A 19,563-nucleotide genomic window follows, 5' to 3' on the forward strand; every position below is an offset into this window, starting at 1 on the left:
AATTCTGAGTATTTTCATATTATTACTTCCGACTTAGCTGATTAGACTGGTGTATTCTGGACGCATCTATGGATGTATACGCTCACTCCTTCATCCATGCACTCATGAATTCAAATGTCAATCCATACACTTGCCAATCAGTTTTCCATGTATTCAATCACATCATTCACTCTTCCATCCATACAGTCATCAATCCATCTGTTTACACTTTCTCACATTAATCCACTAAAACATACAATAAACTTGCTAATCGTTGGAGAAATAAATTCACTTAGCAAATATTCTGACCTTTTGGCTTTGCCAAAGCTTATTTGCATGGCAATGGTTTTATAAAGCGGCATTTGTTAGAGGTGGGACCCCAATTACCAGTATGACTTACCCAGACACAAAACTCAAAGCATGTTCTTCTTTGGAAGTTTTGCATTCACAATTATAGTTTGGAGACCCAAATAAAAATGATCATATTTAAAAGTAATTCTGCTGCCATTCTGAATCAATCTGTCTTTTTATTGTTAAAGATTATTGGCATAACAATCAAAAAAGAGTCAAACGGAGTGGTGTACACATCACTGGTGCTTCATAAGAGCAACTGATTAAGTCCCTGAATGGATATTGCTTCGGCATCTATTTTCAGAAGGAATGGATCAACAAGACATTCTCAATGCCACTACGTTTCACAGATGGCAAAAAAATGACCCCAAACGAGCCCTAAAGTCAAGTTCATAACATTGGGGTTGTGTGTCCAGTGATGCTGGATGATACAAGAAAGCCCACAACACTTTATTACCATGGTTATATTATTTACCTTCAAGGCTTTGTAACGTCAATCAACTTTTGTAGTTTTCTTCTTTTGTTTAAACTTGCATAATAAACATGCAATGGAACATTTCTTCTAAAAGTCACTCTTTTAGGTTTTTCTTTGTTTTATAGAAAAAGATTCATAAAGTTGCAGTGTTGCATCTGAGCATTACCAAAAAAAGAGAAAGAGCTAAGGAGGCAGGGTAGTGTGGATTTAGCTTGACGAGGAGATCCTATTTTTTGTCCTGAGACATGCCACATATGGTCTTCTTAAAATAACAGTGAGACTACAGGTCAATAACACTGCCCCTCCGAAAGCCCCGGTCGATTCCCACCCACCCAGGCCCCATCAAAAGAAAAAAATGAAAAATATCTGATTTCAAAATAAAATGCTTGGAAATGAGGAAAAGATAAGATGACATGCACTCATCTTCTGCATAGCTCAACCCACATATAGTAAGGCACTATTTCCCCCATTGCAGCTTGAACAATATCGCTCCTTCGTGGATGATGAAAAAAACAGAATGAATGCGCGTGGCGATTCCATTTTCTTTCACAAACCGCCATTTTAAAGGGAGTCTCACACAAGCTTCGAACTGTCCGCGAGTGTGTGCATGTTCAATAAAGTATCTTATGTGCCCTATTTTTGCAGAGTCAAGCTTTTTTTTGTCTTCTTCCTCTCCCCCAGGACACTTCAACAGTGAGATATCCATGGCACTGTCATTTTCCGAGCCAATGTATCTGGAAAATGAAAGCCCGAAGGAAGGCTGTCCAAAGCATGGCTTTCTGCTCAGAAAAAGCACACGGGTTCAGGTGAATTTTGAAATCTTTCTTATATGTGCACTCCACAGTGAGCTTGGAAGCCGCGTGCGCCCTTCCAGTTCTCTGAACACGGGGTCCAGACCTGTGCTTAATTGAGCTGGTCTTCATACTGTTTGCGGAAACAGTCCCCAGCAGGAAAGAACTCCCAGCAGCGTTCTTGATACATCTTCCACACACAAGATTCCTGCAGAATAAATGGGACATAATCAGAAAGCTTTACAGTACATTAGTACGGCAAAAACATGTCCTTTGTTGTAAATCTAATGACAAGTAGCATCAGTTCAGACAAAATGTGTTGTGTATTTCCAAATAGGCCAATCTGATCACTGACTATACATGATTTCCTAACATTACCACCCTCAACAGACACATATTTTAACTTGCAAACACAGAAGGCAATTTAATCTGGCTTTAAAGTGCATCTATATACATTGCAAGACTGGGGGATAATAAACAAGGTACATACATAGGAGGCACAGAAGGGTGCAGGTTGCATAGAGACTTGGCACAATTAGTACCCATTTGTGCATGCCTGCGTTTTCATGCATTACCACATACAAATTCAACCTACTGGCTTTGCAATCCTCGGCAAATATGTGAGAAGGTGGCTCTATGTATACTGGACCAAAGTAGGGTACAGTGTGCATAGAGTCCACAATCCCCCGAGGTATAAGAGAGGTTAAAGTCATGTGTGACCTTACTCTCCAAAGTGGAAGCTTGGTCGAGCAGTAAGGCAGTACCAGAGGACGGTGTAAAGCATTTGTTGTACACACTCAGTCAGCAAAAGGTTTCACACACTCAAGAACTGAACTCTAGGCCAACTGTTTTTACATCAAAATATATAGTTGTTTTATTTTTAGAACCAACAGGTATCAAAATATACTTTTCTCAATATGAGCACTCTAAGGTAATTACTTTGCAAAGGCAAAATAAACTTTGTAAACACAATAGGTACAGTGGTTGCAGTATGCAACATAATTCTAAACACAATTTAACATTGAGCTCAATGGGGTTTTCTACATAAATGCAGCTGATTACTTTATAGATTACTTTTGTAACTTCAGGACTGGATCCTGGATTCAGTCCTGGGGTCTATGCTGAAAACAGTTTAGTAAAAAAGTTTTAGCCATAGCAATGATTTTTAAAGAATATAAAGGCATTTTAAAAGTTGACACTTAGAAACTTTTCAGTGAAAAACTAGCAATGTTATCCAATGGCAGGAAATTCGAGTAATATTTAAAGTGGCTTCTCGTTACTTTTGTAATCCAGGACTGGACTCCTAGGTTCAGTACTGTGGTCTCTCCCTAAGACAGGTAAGAAATTACGTTCCAGTATGATTTTTAAGCAATATTTGTAATTTTTAAAAGTAGACCGAAGAAATTTCAGAGAAAAACAGTCAATGGTTTCCTATGAGAGAAAAATCAGGTTACTAGTAAACACAGTTAGGATTACTTTTGCTGTTCAGTACTGGGCTAAAAGATACAGTACTGGCTTCTCTCCTGATCACGGGTGAGTACTTCGGAATTCGTTATTCAGCTGATTTTAGATGAATATTTTGAAGTTTCAAAACTTCACACTTAAAAGAGTTTTTGAGTCAAACCAGTCAATGTTATCCTATGGAAGGAAAGTGAGCTATTGGTTTTCAGGTGAGTACTCGACTGGTGAAATGAAGGTTCTGGGCATAGACTCAGGTTCTGGTCATAGACTCAGGTTCTGGGCATAGACTCAGGGGTCCCCCAGGGTCAGGTAGGTACAGTTGGTACACCCTCAGCGGCTAAAGGGCATCAAGGGTGCAGAGGTAGTTAGGCCCAATGTTATCCAAAGTGAGGCAGGGGGCCTTCGGTTGGTGGCTGCTGGCTAGCAGGCCACGCGGCTGTGGGAACAGGGCTCCTTGTCAGTTGCTCAGGGCAAATGGGGAAGTAGATAAGGACAAAGGTTGCACTGCCAGGGGCACTCAGGCGACTGGGTGCAGGGTGCTTTTGAGCCGTTGGGCTCTCAATGTTATTCAATGGAGATCTTGAAAAGGGAAGAAAGGCTGCAGGCTCATGAACTGATGATCTTCTGGAGCGACCAACACTTTGAGGGGTAAGTTGGAATCTTGGAGGATAGGTAGGCACCCAGGAGTTGGGCACAGGGGGCCGTGGGGCACCGGGTGCAGGGGTGTCTTTTGAGGTCTGGAAATCGTACCCCCTTCTGGTTGCGGTTGGAGGGGTCCCTTGTCCTGAGGCTGCAGGCGTCGTCTGGGTCATCGAGAAGGGTCCTTGGGCACTGGATTCCAGGTCAGAATCGCTGGGGGGGGGACGTCCTCAGGGTCTTGATTCACTCCAGCACAGGCCAGGCTTGGATGTGCAGAGTGTGCAGGGTTCGCGGTTCCGGGCTGATGCCAGGTCTTGTTACTTGCTTTGAGCAGTACCACTGCTCGTGGAAGACCCAGGTAGTCAGAGTCACAAGGCAGTCAGGTCCTCTGGGGGTTTTGAGGTTGCTGACCACTGGAGACGCCGGGGTTTAGCAGGAGCAAGTTCAAGGGTCGACAGGCCGATAGGGCTGGGGCCAAATCAGTTGGTGTATTCCTCTTTTTTGCAGCTGCACGGCAGGTCTTCTTGTTCTTTGTTCTTCTTTCTTGTTTCGTAATCTGGATCTGAGGAAGGAAGGTTCAGGGTGCCCCTAAATACTAAATTTAGGGGCGTTACAGGTAGGGCAAGGGCAGGGACCAATGGATCCCTGGCCTGCTGTGGGTACACTCCCTAGCCTGCTCCTCTCCTGTGGGAGGGGGGCAGGAGCCTAGCTGTGATTGGGCAGGGCTTCCCATCTTCAAGATGGCCGGAGCCCATGGTCGTGCTTCACCTTGCCTCTCCCACCTGAGGGGTGGAGTTGGCACATGCTGGCACCCCCCCCCCTCCTGACGTAGGGTTTCCCGCCAGTCTTCCCGCCAGAGTGGGGGTCAGAACTGGTGGGGGCCAGTTGCTGAGTGCAGCAAGTGGTCTGGAGAAGCTCACAAAGGCGGAATGCCTTTAAACCCTCCCCTGCCCATCCTGGGGGAGGGGGCTTGCACCTCGTCCCAGGATGTGCATTGTTGCAGGACCAGGAGAGTGGGGGCTCTCCACCCAGGGGTCCAGCAACATGTCTGCTGTGTGGCAGCCTAGGCAGCCTCTCAGACAAGACGTGGATTGTAGGTTAGGTTTCTGGGGGCATCTCTAAGATGCCCTCTGTAGTGCATTTTAAATTAAACCCCACACTGGCATCAGTGTGGGTTTAATGTGCTGAGAAGTTTGATATCAAACTTGCCAGCCTTCAGTGTAGCCATTATGGTACTGTGCAGTTCGTAATGACAACCTCCCAGCACCATATACTCTTAATGACATCACTGCACTTACAGTACCCAGGAATAATAATACTAAGTTTTATAGAGCGCAAATAGCTACCTCACACGGAGGTGTCCCGGCGCTTAGTGAGCAGCAAACGTGAACTAAGTGATACAGACTAGAGAGTGCATCAGTAGATGGAGTTACTGATCAAAGAGCCACGTCTTTAGCTGTTTCCTAAAGCAGGTCTCTGACTTGACATTGCAAATCGAGAGTGGAAGAGCATTCCACAACCTAGCTGTTCTGGCCGAGAAAGATCTCCCCCCAAGACGAGCTTTTGCAAATCTGGGGACAGAGAGCAAGTTAAGCGTGTTTGAGCGTAAGGACCGCACTTGATGGTACTAGGGGAGCCTTAATTTAAGATAGTTAGGGCACTTACCCTGGCGTGCCCTGTATGCCAGGGTCAGAGCCTTCAACTCGATCCTGCTTACCACTGGGAGCCAGTGAAGATTGCGTAGATGTGGAGAGACCCGATGCTTAAACGGAATGTGTTTGATCAGTCTCGCAGCCGCATTCTGCACCATCTGTAGCCTTTGGATTGCATACTTAGGCAGACCAAGATATAGGCCGTTTGCGTAGTCTAGTCGTGAAGTTACGGTAGCATGGACTACTGTTTTACGGCAATCTGCAGGCAGCAGATCCAGAAACTTTTGAAGATTTCTAAGTTTGTTGAGGCAGCCCCAGGTAACCTGTTGAATATGAGTTAGGAAGGAGAGGCCATCATCCCATCTTACTCCCAGGTTTTTTGCACTAGTACTGGGGAGCGCTGGGGGTCCCATTTCGGTGGGCCACCACAGGTCGGACGCAGGTACTTGATCTTTTCCAAAGAAGATCACCTCCGTTTTCCCTGCGTTTAGTTTTAGTTTGTTGGTATTCATCCAGGTGGCAATATCACGAAGGCAGCCCTTAAAATTACCGAAGGCTTCCTCTGACTGCTCTTTGTAGGAGAAAACCAACTGTGTGTCATCAGCGTATGAGATCGCTTTGACACACCAGTTTGCTATTAAGGTAAAAAGACGGGCCAGATAAATATTAAAAAGTAAGGGACTGAGGGCTGAGCCCTGAGGGACGCCACATCTAATAAGTTTGGGTTTGGATGTAAAAGGGCAGAGAGCAACCTTCTGGGAGCGATCGCACATATGTGACTGTATCCAGGCCAGTGCCACGCCACCCAGGCCAATGCTTTCCAGTCTCTGCAGCAGTCTGATATGATTGACTGTATCGAATGCTGCAGATAGATCCAGGAGCACCAGCATTGCTGATGCCCCTGAATCTAGAGCCCACCTCACTGATTCTGCAACCTCTATGAGAGCAGTCTCAGTGCTGAAACCCGGCCGGAAACCCGACTGTTTTTCATGTAAGATGGCATTATTTTCAATGAACTGGTTGAATTGGCATTGGACCAGTTCCTCCAACATTTTGCCTGGAGCTGGGAGGAGCGACATCGGCCTGAGATTACTAAAATCAGCCATAGCTCCGTTGTTTTTTTTTTCAAGGGCAGCAATGTGGCATGCTTCCAAACATCAGGAAAAACTCCGATAGAGAGGGATGTGTTCCAGATGTGGGTGAGTGTATCTACCAAGGTCAGGGATATCCTATTCCAAAGTTTAGGTGGACAGGGATCCTCCGGGGGCCCCAGATTTGCACCTATCAATCTCCGCCAGAGCCTCATTTTGCGAGATAGGGGAGAAGTGTACCAAGGACGGGACCAACTTAGGGACCAAAGAGAGGTCCGTTTTCTCTGTCGCAGCCGGTGCGGAGAAGGTGTCATATACCTTTTGAATTTTATTTTAGAAGAAATTAGAGATGTCTTCGCACAGACCTGGTGTCGAGGTCGCATCCATCTCAATTGCTCTGGGTTTAAGAAAGGATTGCACTACTCTAAAGACTTCTTTAGTTGGTTGATCTGCTTCCTGAATACAGGAAGCAAAAAAGTTGCCTTTCGCCATTTTTATCGATTTGTGTAAATTTTTCAAGGCGTTTTTGTAGCACCGCTTAGCTGTGTCTCAGTACTTTAGTCTCCACAGATGTTCAAGTCTTTTGCAGTTCCTTTTTTCTTGCATAAGTGCCTCTGAAAACCAAGGTGCTGTTGGAGATAGTCTATGTGATATCACCAGTTTAGCAGGAGCGACGGTATCCACTGCCAACGCAACCCATTGGTTAAATGTCAAAGCATCGTTATTCGGGTCGGAGGTGAGGCCAGGTAGGGATCTTTCTAAGATAGGGCCTAAGGTTTCAGCAGTTAGATTATTCCACTTTCTCTTCAAAGTGGAGCGCTTGCCGCTTGCCAAGCCAAAATTGGCCAGTTTAACTGAGAAAGGGATCAAATAAGGGTCTGACCAGACTAATGGATGCGGCGCATCTGCTGAAATATCCTGAATATTTGAAAAAATTAAATCTAGAGTATGGGCTGCCCTGTGAGTGGGACCCATAATTATTTGTGCTAAATTAGCAGCTTCTAATGAAGCCCTAAATTGGGCTGCTTGAGGGCAATTGGGGTTGTTAACGTGGAGGTTAAAATCTCCCAGAGCCAAAAAATGTGAGTGGGCCAATTAATATTGTATAATGTAGTTACAAAGATCAAAAGTGATAGCAGCTGCACAGTCCGGTGGCCTGTAGATAAGCAGGCCTGTTAACGACACCCTTGAATTGATTAGTATGCAAAAGTAGAGCCCTTCTATTCCCTTTAGATCGAGGGGGAATGGCCCTGAGTACTGTAGGGGCACAGGGCTCATGCACGTGTGCCCACACCACTGGCATAGGGCACCCAGCTAGAGGGATGGCTGATGTATGCCAGGGCAGTGGGGCTGTGGGCATGGCACACAGGGATGTGTGCCAGGTCGACTCTTTGTTTAGTTCTGCACCAGGACACTCAGCCTGCAAAGGCAGTGTGTGTGTGTCAGGGTACAGGTCCCCTAAGGGTGGCACAATATGTGCTACAGCCCCTAGGGGTCTTCTCTGGTCACAACGCCCTGGGTACCTAGGGTACCAGTTACTAGGGGCTGACATGCCATGTGGCCAGAGATGCCAATTGGGTTTAGGCTTTAGTACAGTTTTTAGGGAAGGAACACAGGCCTTGGGTACCTGATTGGCAGGGACCCAGGGCACACCAAGGAAAAGTACATCAGGTATCAGGCAAAAAGTGTGTGGGGGGGTACTGCAACAGAAACTCACTTTCTCACACAATGCAATAGTTAACTTACATTAAGGACAGGTATATTTTACACAACATCATTAATACCAGCTACCAAAACATGACCTACCATGCAAAAAACAATGCAATAGCACGTACAAGAAATGCAAACTATATAAAAATGTAAAGCACGCCTTGACCTTTACAAAACCAAAAATGTATAGTAAATGGGTTGCATTATTACCCATATATGTTAAATGGCTAAAGCTGACAGTGACAAGCAGCATGACGCAATGTCTGGTAATGCATCAGTGTTCACTCCCCAAACCAAGTGCAAATTGTCAGCCACCTTTGAATGGTATTGTACAGAGTGTATCATTAATTCACCATTTTAGATTGCTATAACACTTAATGTCAAAGTGTGGTGGTGAGAGAGCGCAAATCAAGAAAAAGTAGAAGTGCACCATATTTACAAGCACGTTGCATTAGTTTAGTAAAGATTATATAAGAGTGTTGAATTTATAGAGTGAAAAATATATAAGAGTGTTTAATTAAAATAGAATGCATATATCAGTGTGAAAAGATAATGTAGAAGTGTGTAGAGATGTTAGAATGATGTTGAAGTTCCATGTTATGTGGCTGTTATAGAGGAGAATGTAATGCTGCTAAACGTAGAAATGTGTAGGCCACATGGCCGTTCACAGAGAATGAAAAGGTGCTGTTGCCCTCTCGCATGATATGGATTTTAATGTTGTTATAATTCAAGGTATTATTGATCATAGATCTGAAATATATATTTTATAGAAGTGTTTCATTTAACCATTGTGTGTAATAAGTTAGAATACTGTTTAGACTAAGAAATTAAAGGTTTACAGAGTGCACAGGCCCGTTTCATGTAATTCTAATAGGCCTGAATAGAGAATTCCTTTCTTTTGATCTGCATGTGTTAGTTAAAGGAAGGTCATGTTAAGCATAAATTGCAGAGCCTGCTCGATGGTTTACGACTTAGAAGATACGGTGGAGGCCGGAATTAGGGGCCCACTGTACAAGTGTCTGTTTGCAGGTGCGAGGAGGTTCCAATCAAGAGAGTGATGAATAGGGTTTTGTTCAGAGAGCCAGGCACAGGCCTGGAGGAGGCTTCAGGAATTTCCTGGGGGGTACCGTCCTGCCGGAGAAGAGCCTGAGAAGCAAGGTCAACGCTAACGATGGGCCCAGAGGAGTATCAGCATGGAAAATGCCAGAACCAACACCACGTGAGGGGCGTCTCTAAAGGGCGTTTCTATTGTAAATGTGATTTTTGTATTAGGGACAGCACCCCTGGGTGGAGTTAGAGCAGATGGTCTGAGGAACCCAAGAGAGCGGATGGGTAGGCAGATAGGTTAACTGCGAGACATCGATTTACAACGAAGACTAAGGGAAGTGAGTGATCTTCTTTGGAAGTCACCACGGCTGACACCTTTTTAGGTTAAGATTCTGCTAAGTAGGGATGTCACTTAGTCTAGTGTAGGGACAGTCTAATCTGAATTTTCTTCCTTTCTGTAAATGACTCACAAGCTACAGCTTGTGTCTATTCTTGCAACACTGATGATCTTTGAATTGGTTTTGTTAATATTCTTTTGTCGACTAAGAGCATTTAGAAAATGTATGTTTGTATTGATACCAGTATATCTTTTGAACCTTATTTTGAGATGTTTGTATCTTCAGTTAACTTTGGCTTTGTAATAAACTTTTAAAACTTATTCGTAGTAGGTGGTTCTTTAGAGTGGTGTAAGTCCTTATTGAGTAACCTAGTAGTGGATTGCCTTTTACTCTATGACAGGTATCAACGGTTCAGTCGATCTGAGTTGGGATTTAGATTTATAGCAATAGATCAGAAATCCCGCCGTATCAGTTGGTAGCAGACAAGGATGGTTACCTTCTAGAGGAAGGTGATCTAGACTAGGTTAGATTACCCCAAGGTCCCTAGAGATCGAGAGATGAGCAGCGGAAGAATCGCCTGCCGAAGAAGGTGCTGATCGTGCGAGAGAAAAGCAGCAGGGTCGGATGAGAGTGAGTATAACAAGGGTCATGCGTTGACAGATTGCGGTGTTTTGTGTTGTATCTGTATTGTAATGTCATGCGGAGTTGAATGCCTGTAGTGTGATTGAGAGAGGGTTGTGAGCGCGCGCAACCTGGCAAACCGGGAAAATGTTAAGTTCGGGGAAGAGCTTAAGTGGTTCGGGTGTATCGAACACCCAGAGTAGTTGTCGACCAGAGTAAAGGGGGTCATGAGGTACCATTGATCGCCCGCAGGACCGAGATAGGGGGAACGCAAGAGTGAGTGTGTGGGTAACGGACGCAGGTCGAAAGTTACCGTGTGTAAGTAACCTATCAGTTAAGGCGATTGTCTGGACGTACACGGAAAGACATTTCGTCAGTTCAGGTGACAATTACAGGTAGACTGTGGGCGTACAGTCAAGGAAAGTGATCGCTTGGTCGGAAGTAATCATTTTTCAGAGTATGAATGGGACGCATGCATGACCGGGAGACGAGCTGAGAAAGGAGGGGAACTGCTGCGAAGGGGACGAGTGACGTCAGCAGAGAGCCGCGCTGTGATAGGCCGGTTGGTGTAAAGCCGCTCTGTGATAGGCCGGTTGGTGTGACGTCAGCAGAGAGCCGCGCTGTGATAGGCCGGTTGGTGTGAAGCCGCGCTGTGATAGGCCAGTTAGCGAAAACCGCGCTGGGATTGGTGGATTGTCATCAGGAAGTAAACGAACGTGGAGAAAATAGAAATTTTGTAGATTTTGAACATGAAGTGTTTTAAATGTTTGAGAGCGATCTTTAAGAGAAAAAGAAGAGAATCTTATTACGGCGAAGAGGCACCGCCAGAGGGTACACCAGCTCATTATATGGCAACGAATGTTGGGTTGCATACTATCCTGTGGCTTGATACTTGGAGTAAGATTTCAGAAGGGAATGAGGAACTGACTTTTCCGAAATACGGAACGTTTAGACTAGAAGTGTTGCATCAGCTGAAAGCAGTTATGTCCTCATTGAGACCTTTGCCTAGACCAACACAGTTTGAGGCCCTTAATGCGTGGATTAGGGCGGCGCATGACAGGAATCAGAACAGACGCCAGGAAAGGGTAAGGCGATCAGTAAGGGCAGTGCAAGATGCCAAATGGGATGCGGAAACCAAGAAATGGAGGGTACAGACGATTGAAGTGGATAAGTTGTACCCAATGAGAGAGGTTACAGGAGAAAAGAGACCCATAGGAGAGGATGACGAGAGCGAGTCGGAGGATGGCCTAATAAATAGGTTGCTGATAGATAGACCGCCTCCGGACAATAGGGAGATAGAAGGTACTGAGCTCCCAAGGGAAGATAGGGTTGACATAGAAGGGAATAGGCTACTCCCTATCACGAATTGGGCACCTACTAAAGGTGAGGAGACACCTCAACATAGTCCTGTACAGAGAGTAGTCGGAAGGGTTGTAGTGCAGAAGATGCCAGCAACAGAGAGGGTTGAGTCTTATGGATTGCCAGATGCTCTTCAAGTACCCGTTACCATAGGTCCTATAGTGTCGGTTTATCACCCAGAGAAAGGGAGAGAGGAAGAACAGGTACGGTTAGACAGAGAAAGAGTTGAGATGGAAAGAAGGAATAACACGACAAATGCCTGGAGGCAATTGCCAGGAACGATAACGTCGAGCACCCCATTGGATCCAGCAGTGGATCCCGTAACAGAAAAGGGGGGTCAGAGGGGACCGATGGACCTGAGGGGACCACGGCCGAAATCCTATAAAGAGTTGAGGGCCGACTTGAAGGAATGGGATAGGTCCACAGAAGCACCGAGCGACAGGTCAAGAGCAGAACCTGCATGGGGAAGTCGAGGCAACGGGACATTATCTCACTGCGGGGCTAGTGAAAGCAGTCAGGAGTGGGACGGTAAAAGTCAGGAGAGTAGAGGAGTTACACGTCATATTGACGGTGGAAATGGGCAGGAGCAAAAAGGTAGAAGTACGGAGTGTGGGGGGACGTCTCGTCTCATTCAAAGTGAGGGAGACCAAAGGACACAAGAGTACAGGGACAGGTTTAAGTGCACTCTCCACGCACCTGATGATGATGTACAGCACTGGAATCGTGGGAACATGGGGAACCGCGAAGGATCTTGCCATGCGTCGAGTGATCAGAGGTCACAGGCGAATTACGAAGGCACGGGGAATAATGGAATGTCTTACCATGCACCTAGAGAAACCAGGCAGAATGGGAAATGTGGGACTATGGAAAATAGAGAAGTGTTTCACTATACACCAAGAGAGGATGGAACTGCATGGGACCTGGAGAGATGGGAGCATGGGAGGACTCCCCATAACACGCCTGAGCCCAGACGTAGGACTCAGAGCTGTGATGGGAGAGATGTAAATGGACTCTCTAGAGATAGCATACTGAAAGCTGTGATAAAAGCCAAAAGACTCGATGTGACCAGCTTAAAATCTGACCTGGACGATATAATAGAGGGTGTGTTGCCTTTAGAAAGGATTGACATGTATGAACAAGATGAGCTGCTGTTTATAGCAAAGGATATTACTCGGAAGGCAAGAGCAACTCATGAGAAACTGTCTGAACTGGCAGAAAGGTATATGGTAGATTTGTCCAGAACAAAGGCATTGCAGGGTAACCATAGGTTGCATTATTCAGATCAGGACTTAGATGAGAGGAGGACGACTGGATTAAAAACACACATAAGGGAACTGATCACAGGAATAAGAGCCTGGAGAGATCTGGACAAATGGGAAGAGAGATGGTCCAAAAAGGGAACTGTTAGGCGGAGCGCGAATGTGATGTCTCCGGAGGAAAGGCTACTGCAGATGGAGGCATTCCCTTTGCGAGAAATAGCAAATGGGAGTTATGTACACGTGCCCTGGAGTAGGGGAGATTTGGCCGCATTTACCAACTCATTTCCGTAGTTAAGGGAAAATCCCGTAGAGTGGTACAAGCAGGTAGAGAGGTTTGTCAAGATTTCAAAAGTATTGTGGATTGATTTGAACACCTTATTCGACATTGTGGTCCCAGGAGACTTGTGGATAGCATGCAAGGTTAGTGTCGAATGGCCAACTGCAGAACCAGAAAGGGATGCTCGTACTAATGGACCGTCAGAAAGCGTAATGTTAAAATATGAAAGGGTAATGACATGGCTGAAGGATAAGGTGCCACCACAAGATATAGATTGGGTAAAAATAGACCGAACAAGACAGGAACCCAAGGAGACAGTTCATGAGTTTTATGAGCGATTGCTGAAAGCATTCAAACAATACAGTGGATTAGATGTAATGGATCCCAAGGAGATAGGACAGTTTGTATCGAAGTTCGTTTTGGGGTTGAGACCTGATATTTGTTTGATGATTCAGCAACATTTAATTTGTTGGCAAAACAAACCATTGGATGAAGTTTTGAGATATGCAAGGTATTGCAGTGATTAAATAGATTCCAAAGCAAAGAAACTAAAGGAGAAACTGATGATGGTGCAGATGCAGTCAGCTGGAAGAGGTGGACAGCAGCAACAGGGAACAGGGACAATGGGACGGAAATCAAATAGTCAGAATAAGGACAGCGAGGAAAACTCGAGACCTAGAATAGACATTGCTACATTGAAAAAAACGACAAAGTGTCACCAGTGTCACCGGGTGGGACATTGGAAACGCGAGTGTCCCTATAACCCTGAAAACGGAGAACTAGAAGTAGAGGAGGAGGAAGTTCAAGAAGTTCCGGTTCAAGGGGTGACAGGGTCAAAGAGTAAGGTGGCCAAAGGGGGGACTTCGGCTCCACGAGCTCAGTTCCCGCAACCACCAAAGATTACGACAGGGGGAAAGATCTATAGACAAATGCCTTTTTTCACAGATGAAGAAGAGTGTTACTACGTTGATCCATTGACGGGACAACGTGTAAGTAGGGAGGAGGACTGTACCCTCGGGGCAGTTCTAGAGGTGGATCAAAGAGGACCGTTTGGTGAGGCTGAAGTGGCAGGGTGTCTTACAACATTCTTAGTAGATACCGGAGCTACTCGATCAACTTTGAGATCGGCAGTGGTTCCAGATCTACCAATGTCGGGGGAAACAATTCAAGTGGTAGGAGTCGCAAATAGGAGAATGACTAACCCTTTGACGGAACCCGTGCTAGTGAGAATAGGAAACTACACAGACGAACATCAGTTTGTAGTATGTGATTCTAGTCCTGTGTGTCTGTTAGGAAGAGACTTATTGTGCAAACTGAACTGCACAATATACTGCACACCTCAGGGAGTGGAGGTACAGACTACAGACGATGATGCTACCTTTAAAGTTGCAAACTCGAGAGTATGCGTAGAACTGTACCCTACCCTGACTGTGGAGGAGCTTCCTTGGGATTTACGATATACAGTGTCATCAGAGGTATGGGATTTTACTGGAGAAGAGATAGGATTGATCAAAGGAGTAGAACCAGTGAAGATCATGGTAAAACCAAATGTTGAATATCCAAGAACGCCTCAATACAAATTGACCCCGGAGACGATTGCAGGAATAAAACCCGTAATTGACTCTATGATTCAACAGGGAATACTAAAGGAAATCGTGGGTAGTCCATGCAACTCCCCGATTATGGGTTTGCAGAAACCTAGTGGGAAATTTAGAATAGTACAAGATCTTCGAAAGATTAATAACATAGTTGTCTCATGTTGTCCAGTGGTACCGAATCCATCAGTGATATTGTTTCAGATACCATTCCAAGCTGAGTGGTTCACAGTGGTAGATCTTTGTCAGGCTTTCTTCTCAATTCCATTAGATGAGGAGAGCCAGTATCTTTTGGCTTTTAAGCTGGAAAATCGTGTCTTAACATGGTGTCGTATCCCACAGGAGTATACAGAAAGCCCATCAATTTTCAACCAGCTATTGAAGAAAAATCTTGAAAGTCTAGTATTGCCACAGAACTCGGTTCTGGTCCAGTACATAGACGACCTACTTGTTGCGTCAGGAACGGAAGAAGCTTGTAAGACAGATACCATCGCCTTGCTGAACCATTTAGCTGAAAATGGGCATAAGGTATCTCCGAGCAAATTGCAGTACTGTTTGACAGAAGTACAGTACTTGGGTCACCGGATAGAAAAGGGAAAGCGCAAGGTGTCACCAGATAGGATAGAGGCGATAATGAAGATGAACGCGCCTACGACACAGAGAGAAGTCAGGATGTTCCTAGGAATGGTTGGGTATTGCCGACAGTGGATAGCTAACTTTTCACTGAAAGCAAAACCCTTACAAAAACTGACGCACAAGGAGGTGAGTGATCCGGTACCATGGGACAAGGATTGTTTGATGTCGTTCCTACAGCTGAGAGAGGACTTGTGCCGTGCTCCAGCTTTGGAGATGCCTGATTACGAAAAACCATTTTCACTTTACTGCTGCGAAAGAGAGGGTTGTGCTTTGTCAGTTTTAGTACAAACTCATGGAAATGCCCGTAGACCAGTCGCATACTTTTCGGCTACTTTAGATCCAGTAGCCGCAGCGTTGCCCGGATGTCTTAAATCCGTTGCTGCAACAGGTGTCAGCATTGAAAGGTGTGAAAATATAGTCATGGGACACCAATTAGTGGTGTATGTCCCTCATTCTGTAGAACTGTTAATGACCAGGACCAAGACACAGCACTTAACCAATAATAGGCTCACGCGCTACGAGCAAGTTATTCTTGCTGCGGAGAACGTGACCCTTAAGAGGTGCTCTGTTTTGAATCCTGCTACATTGATGCCACTTCCTAATGATATAGAAGGCGAAGAATGTGAAGATCACGATTGCCTTGATGTGACTGAACTATGCACCAAGCCAAGACCAGATATTGTGGATGAGCCGTTGACTGACCCTGATGAAATTTTCTTTGTTGATGGCTCATGTTTAAGAGACGATACTGGTCGGTTGAGAGCAGCTTATGCTGTTTGCACCATTACTGGAGATGTGGAAGCCGCTTGCCTGGAAGGAGTACACTCCGCTCAGGTAGCCGAAATCATTGCATTGACACGTGCCTGTTTAGCAGGTAGCAAAATTAGAGTCACCATTTATACCGATAGCCAATATGGTTTCGGTGTAGTTCATGATTATGGGCAATTGTGGTCTCAGAGAGGTTACATGACCTCCTCTGGTTCGCCTATTCGAAATGGGGAATTTGTGCGACTGTTGTTAGAAGCATTACAAGGTCCAGCAGCAATTGCGATTGTTAAATGTGTAGCCCACACCAAAAATACAGATTTTGTGTCGCAAGGTAATCGATATGCAGATGAAGTTGCCCGCTACTGCGCGGAGCAAGGATATTCTTTCACGGAAGTAGAAATAGGTGGGGCTCAGGAAAAGACAGAGTTAAACATGATGCTAGAAACAGTTGATACTTGGGAGGATTTAAAAGACATGCAAGAGAACGCACCTGATTCTGAGAAAAAGGCATGGGAAACAGCAGGTTGTGTGAAAAGTGAAATGGATTTGTGGGTTTCAGCAGATGGAAGGGCAGTACTACCTGATGAATTCGTGAGTCCAATGGCACAACAGATACATGGTCCAGTACACTTAGGAAGAGATGCCATGCTGAGGTTATTTAGGCAGACTTGGTACAATCCTAAATTTAGGATTGCAGCAAAAGCAGTGTGTCGAAGATGTGTCACATGTCAGCAATTGAATGTAGGGAAAAGAACACCAGTTACAATGAGTCACATTGGGAGGTCTGGGGGGCCTTTCAACCGAATGCAATTAGATTTTATTGAGATGCCAAAAATCAACCGCCTCAGGTATGTTCTGGTGGTTGTATGCATATTTTCCAGATGGGTCGAAGCATACCCTACACGCAGGTGCGACACACTCACAGTAGCAAAGTTGTTGCTTAGAGAGTTGATCCCGCGCTTTGGGGTGCCGACCTCCTTGGAATCAGATAGGGGAACTCATTTCAACAGTGAAGTTGTGAAGATGCTTTGCTCTGCATTGAACATTGATCAGAAGTTGCACTGTAGCTATCGACCAGAAGCTTCAGGTATCGTGGAGCAGATAAATGGAACTCTGAAGTCCAGAATAGCCAAAGTATGTTCATCGACGTCCTTAAGCTGGCCTGATGCTCTGCCCTTGGTACTTATGAGTATGCGTAGCACACCAGACAGGAGGACAGGTCTCTCTCCACATGAGGTTCTAATGGGGAGGGCAATGAGACTTCCGTCTGTCCCAACTACAGCTTTGTTGAATATTACAGATGACCTGATCCTGGATTACTGCAAGGGTCTTTCTGACGTCATTCATTCTGTGTCTCTTCAGGTGCAGGCTGCCGAAGTTCCATCTTCAAGAGACCTATGTCACGACTTGTGCCCGGGTGATTGGGTACTTGTGAAGAAGCACGTCTGGAAGAACTGCCTAGATGTCCGTTGGAAGGGGCCCTACCAAATAATCCTGACAACGAATACTGCTGTAAAGTGTGGAGGGCTGCCAAACTGGATCCACGCTTCCCATACTCGAAGAGTTCCAGCACCCTTAGAAGAAACAGCTTCTCTCACAGATGAAAATCCAGCTGTGGACGGCGAACCACTAGAGGGGACCAGTCAAGCTGTGGGGGTGTCGGAAGAAGTTGGGAGTGCTACAGATCCAGAAGAAGAAAGACAGGACGACAGTGAAACTGAAGTTGCCACTGAAGGTGAAAGTTACTGTGAATACGGCTCAGACACAGATCAAGAACCAAGTGTGAGGACAAGAAATAGGAGAACAAGGCGTGGAGAAGCTAGTTGGCCTGAAAGAAGGAAGAGGCCGAGTTTGAAGCTAACTCCAGAGAGAACGCTTGCTCCTATATCTGAAGACTCGGATCTGGACGAAGGTGCACAAAGACAGGAACAGGAAGGTCCGAGAAGATCAAGGAGGGTGCGAGTGCCCTGCAGAAGATACGCTACTCCTGAGTGGACCTACCTAGCTGCAGATGTCCAGTGCACGGAGATCCGGGAGGGTGAGGGAAGTGACATTGATCAGTACTGACCCAATCATAACAGTGGAAATAGTGTTGGTGATACCCGGAGTGGAAGTCGAAGGGTTGCTGACACTCACTATCCCCAATCCTCCTTATCTGAGCGGGATAAGAGACATGGTTTTAAACAGAATAGAATTTCCGACTTTTAGTTCAACGAGGCCAACACATGAGGAGATCATTCTTCGTTTGGAAATATTAGAATACGTGATTAGAGCCGCTGGAACATGTCTGATTCCAGATTGTTAAAGACTTTGTAAATAAACAGATTGAAAGATAACCTAGCGCCAAGTGGAAGAAGAAGAAATTTAGGGACCTCCCCTTTAGTGGACGGAGAAGGGCTAGGGTTGTCTGTTGCTATAAACTTAAAGACTGATCTTGTGGAAGGGATTATCAGCTCCCAGGTGTGGTTCGGAAAGACTGAATAAGCAAAGAAGAGAGACTTTGTGTTGTGAAAGAAAACCAGAACTACACTGTCTTGAGATCATGGAGGCTGGCAACCCAAACCGCAGGACAAAATGCATAGTAGGCACACTTTTAGTGGGAGTAATTTCTCTTATAGTTTTAGTAGTTACTATATCATATGTAGTGGGACATGAAAATGAAGAGAAGGCAATGAAGGAAGCAAAAATTGTATTGATACAGAAACCTACTACTGCTGGCCAAAAGGGGGACAATACGGAGAAAGATAAAGCTTTACTAGCAGCAGAGACTCGTAGGTTGCATGTGGATGAATCACAGGGAAATTTCAAATCAAATGCATATGCTAAATTGCTTTATGAATATATTGATGCTATGGAGGCAAAGAATTGCTACATTTGCATGCAATTGCCAGCCTCTGTAGACGAAGGTATTAGATATCATCATCTTCCATTGACTTATGGAATCACATGTAGTTTGTTGCTTAGTATATTTTATGAACGTGATGGGTTTGAGTATTATTTTTCAAATTTTGATGCTGTTTTACCAGAAGTTCCAAACTACAAGCACATGAACAAGTGGGATTATTATAAGAGTGAAGATAGATTAAAGAAATTTTTCATTCCTTGGAAAACGTTGGATACTTCACATGCCCGAAGAAATAATTTGACTTGTAAAGTGTCAGAAATTGAGAAAAGGTTTATAGGACAGGTGGATGATCGATACAGGAGACAGAAGATCTTAAAGGCTTCAGGTCAATGTAAAACAGATTGGACCGAGGAAGAAAGGTCACACCAAAGAAAGGGTAGTAATGGTCCAATAGCTTTAGATCGAGAGAAGAAGGGGAAACTGTGTATATATAGGGGTAAAACCTATTATGAGAATGTGTTTGTGGGAGAAGTAAATTGTGAACATGCTTTCCAATTAGAATATTATACATAAGATTTCTTGAAGGAAATGCAGGTGATCCCGAATGTATATTTTGTTTGTGGAAGAAATGCATACGTGAAACTACCGGATAATTGGTATGGATCATGT

The 19,563-nt window shown here is 45.0% G+C and overlaps 1 protein-coding gene across 1 annotated transcript in view; it reads right to left on the bottom strand.

Moving 5' to 3' along the window:
- Positions 1-486: 486 nt before the first annotated feature.
- RYR2 (ryanodine receptor 2) overlaps positions 487-19,563 on the bottom strand; it is a 3,071,198-nt gene continuing 3,052,121 nt past the window's right edge. The window contains exon 102 of the mRNA XM_078648003.1: positions 487-1,804. Coding sequence (XP_078504129.1) covers positions 1,709-1,804 — 96 coding nt within the window. The 3' untranslated portion in view covers positions 487-1,708. The remainder of the gene's footprint in view (positions 1,805-19,563) is intronic.

This window comes from Lissotriton helveticus, chromosome 6 (assembly GCF_964261635.1).
Source record: "Lissotriton helveticus chromosome 6, aLisHel1.1, whole genome shotgun sequence".
NCBI classification, from domain to species: domain Eukaryota; kingdom Metazoa; phylum Chordata; class Amphibia; order Caudata; family Salamandridae; genus Lissotriton; species Lissotriton helveticus.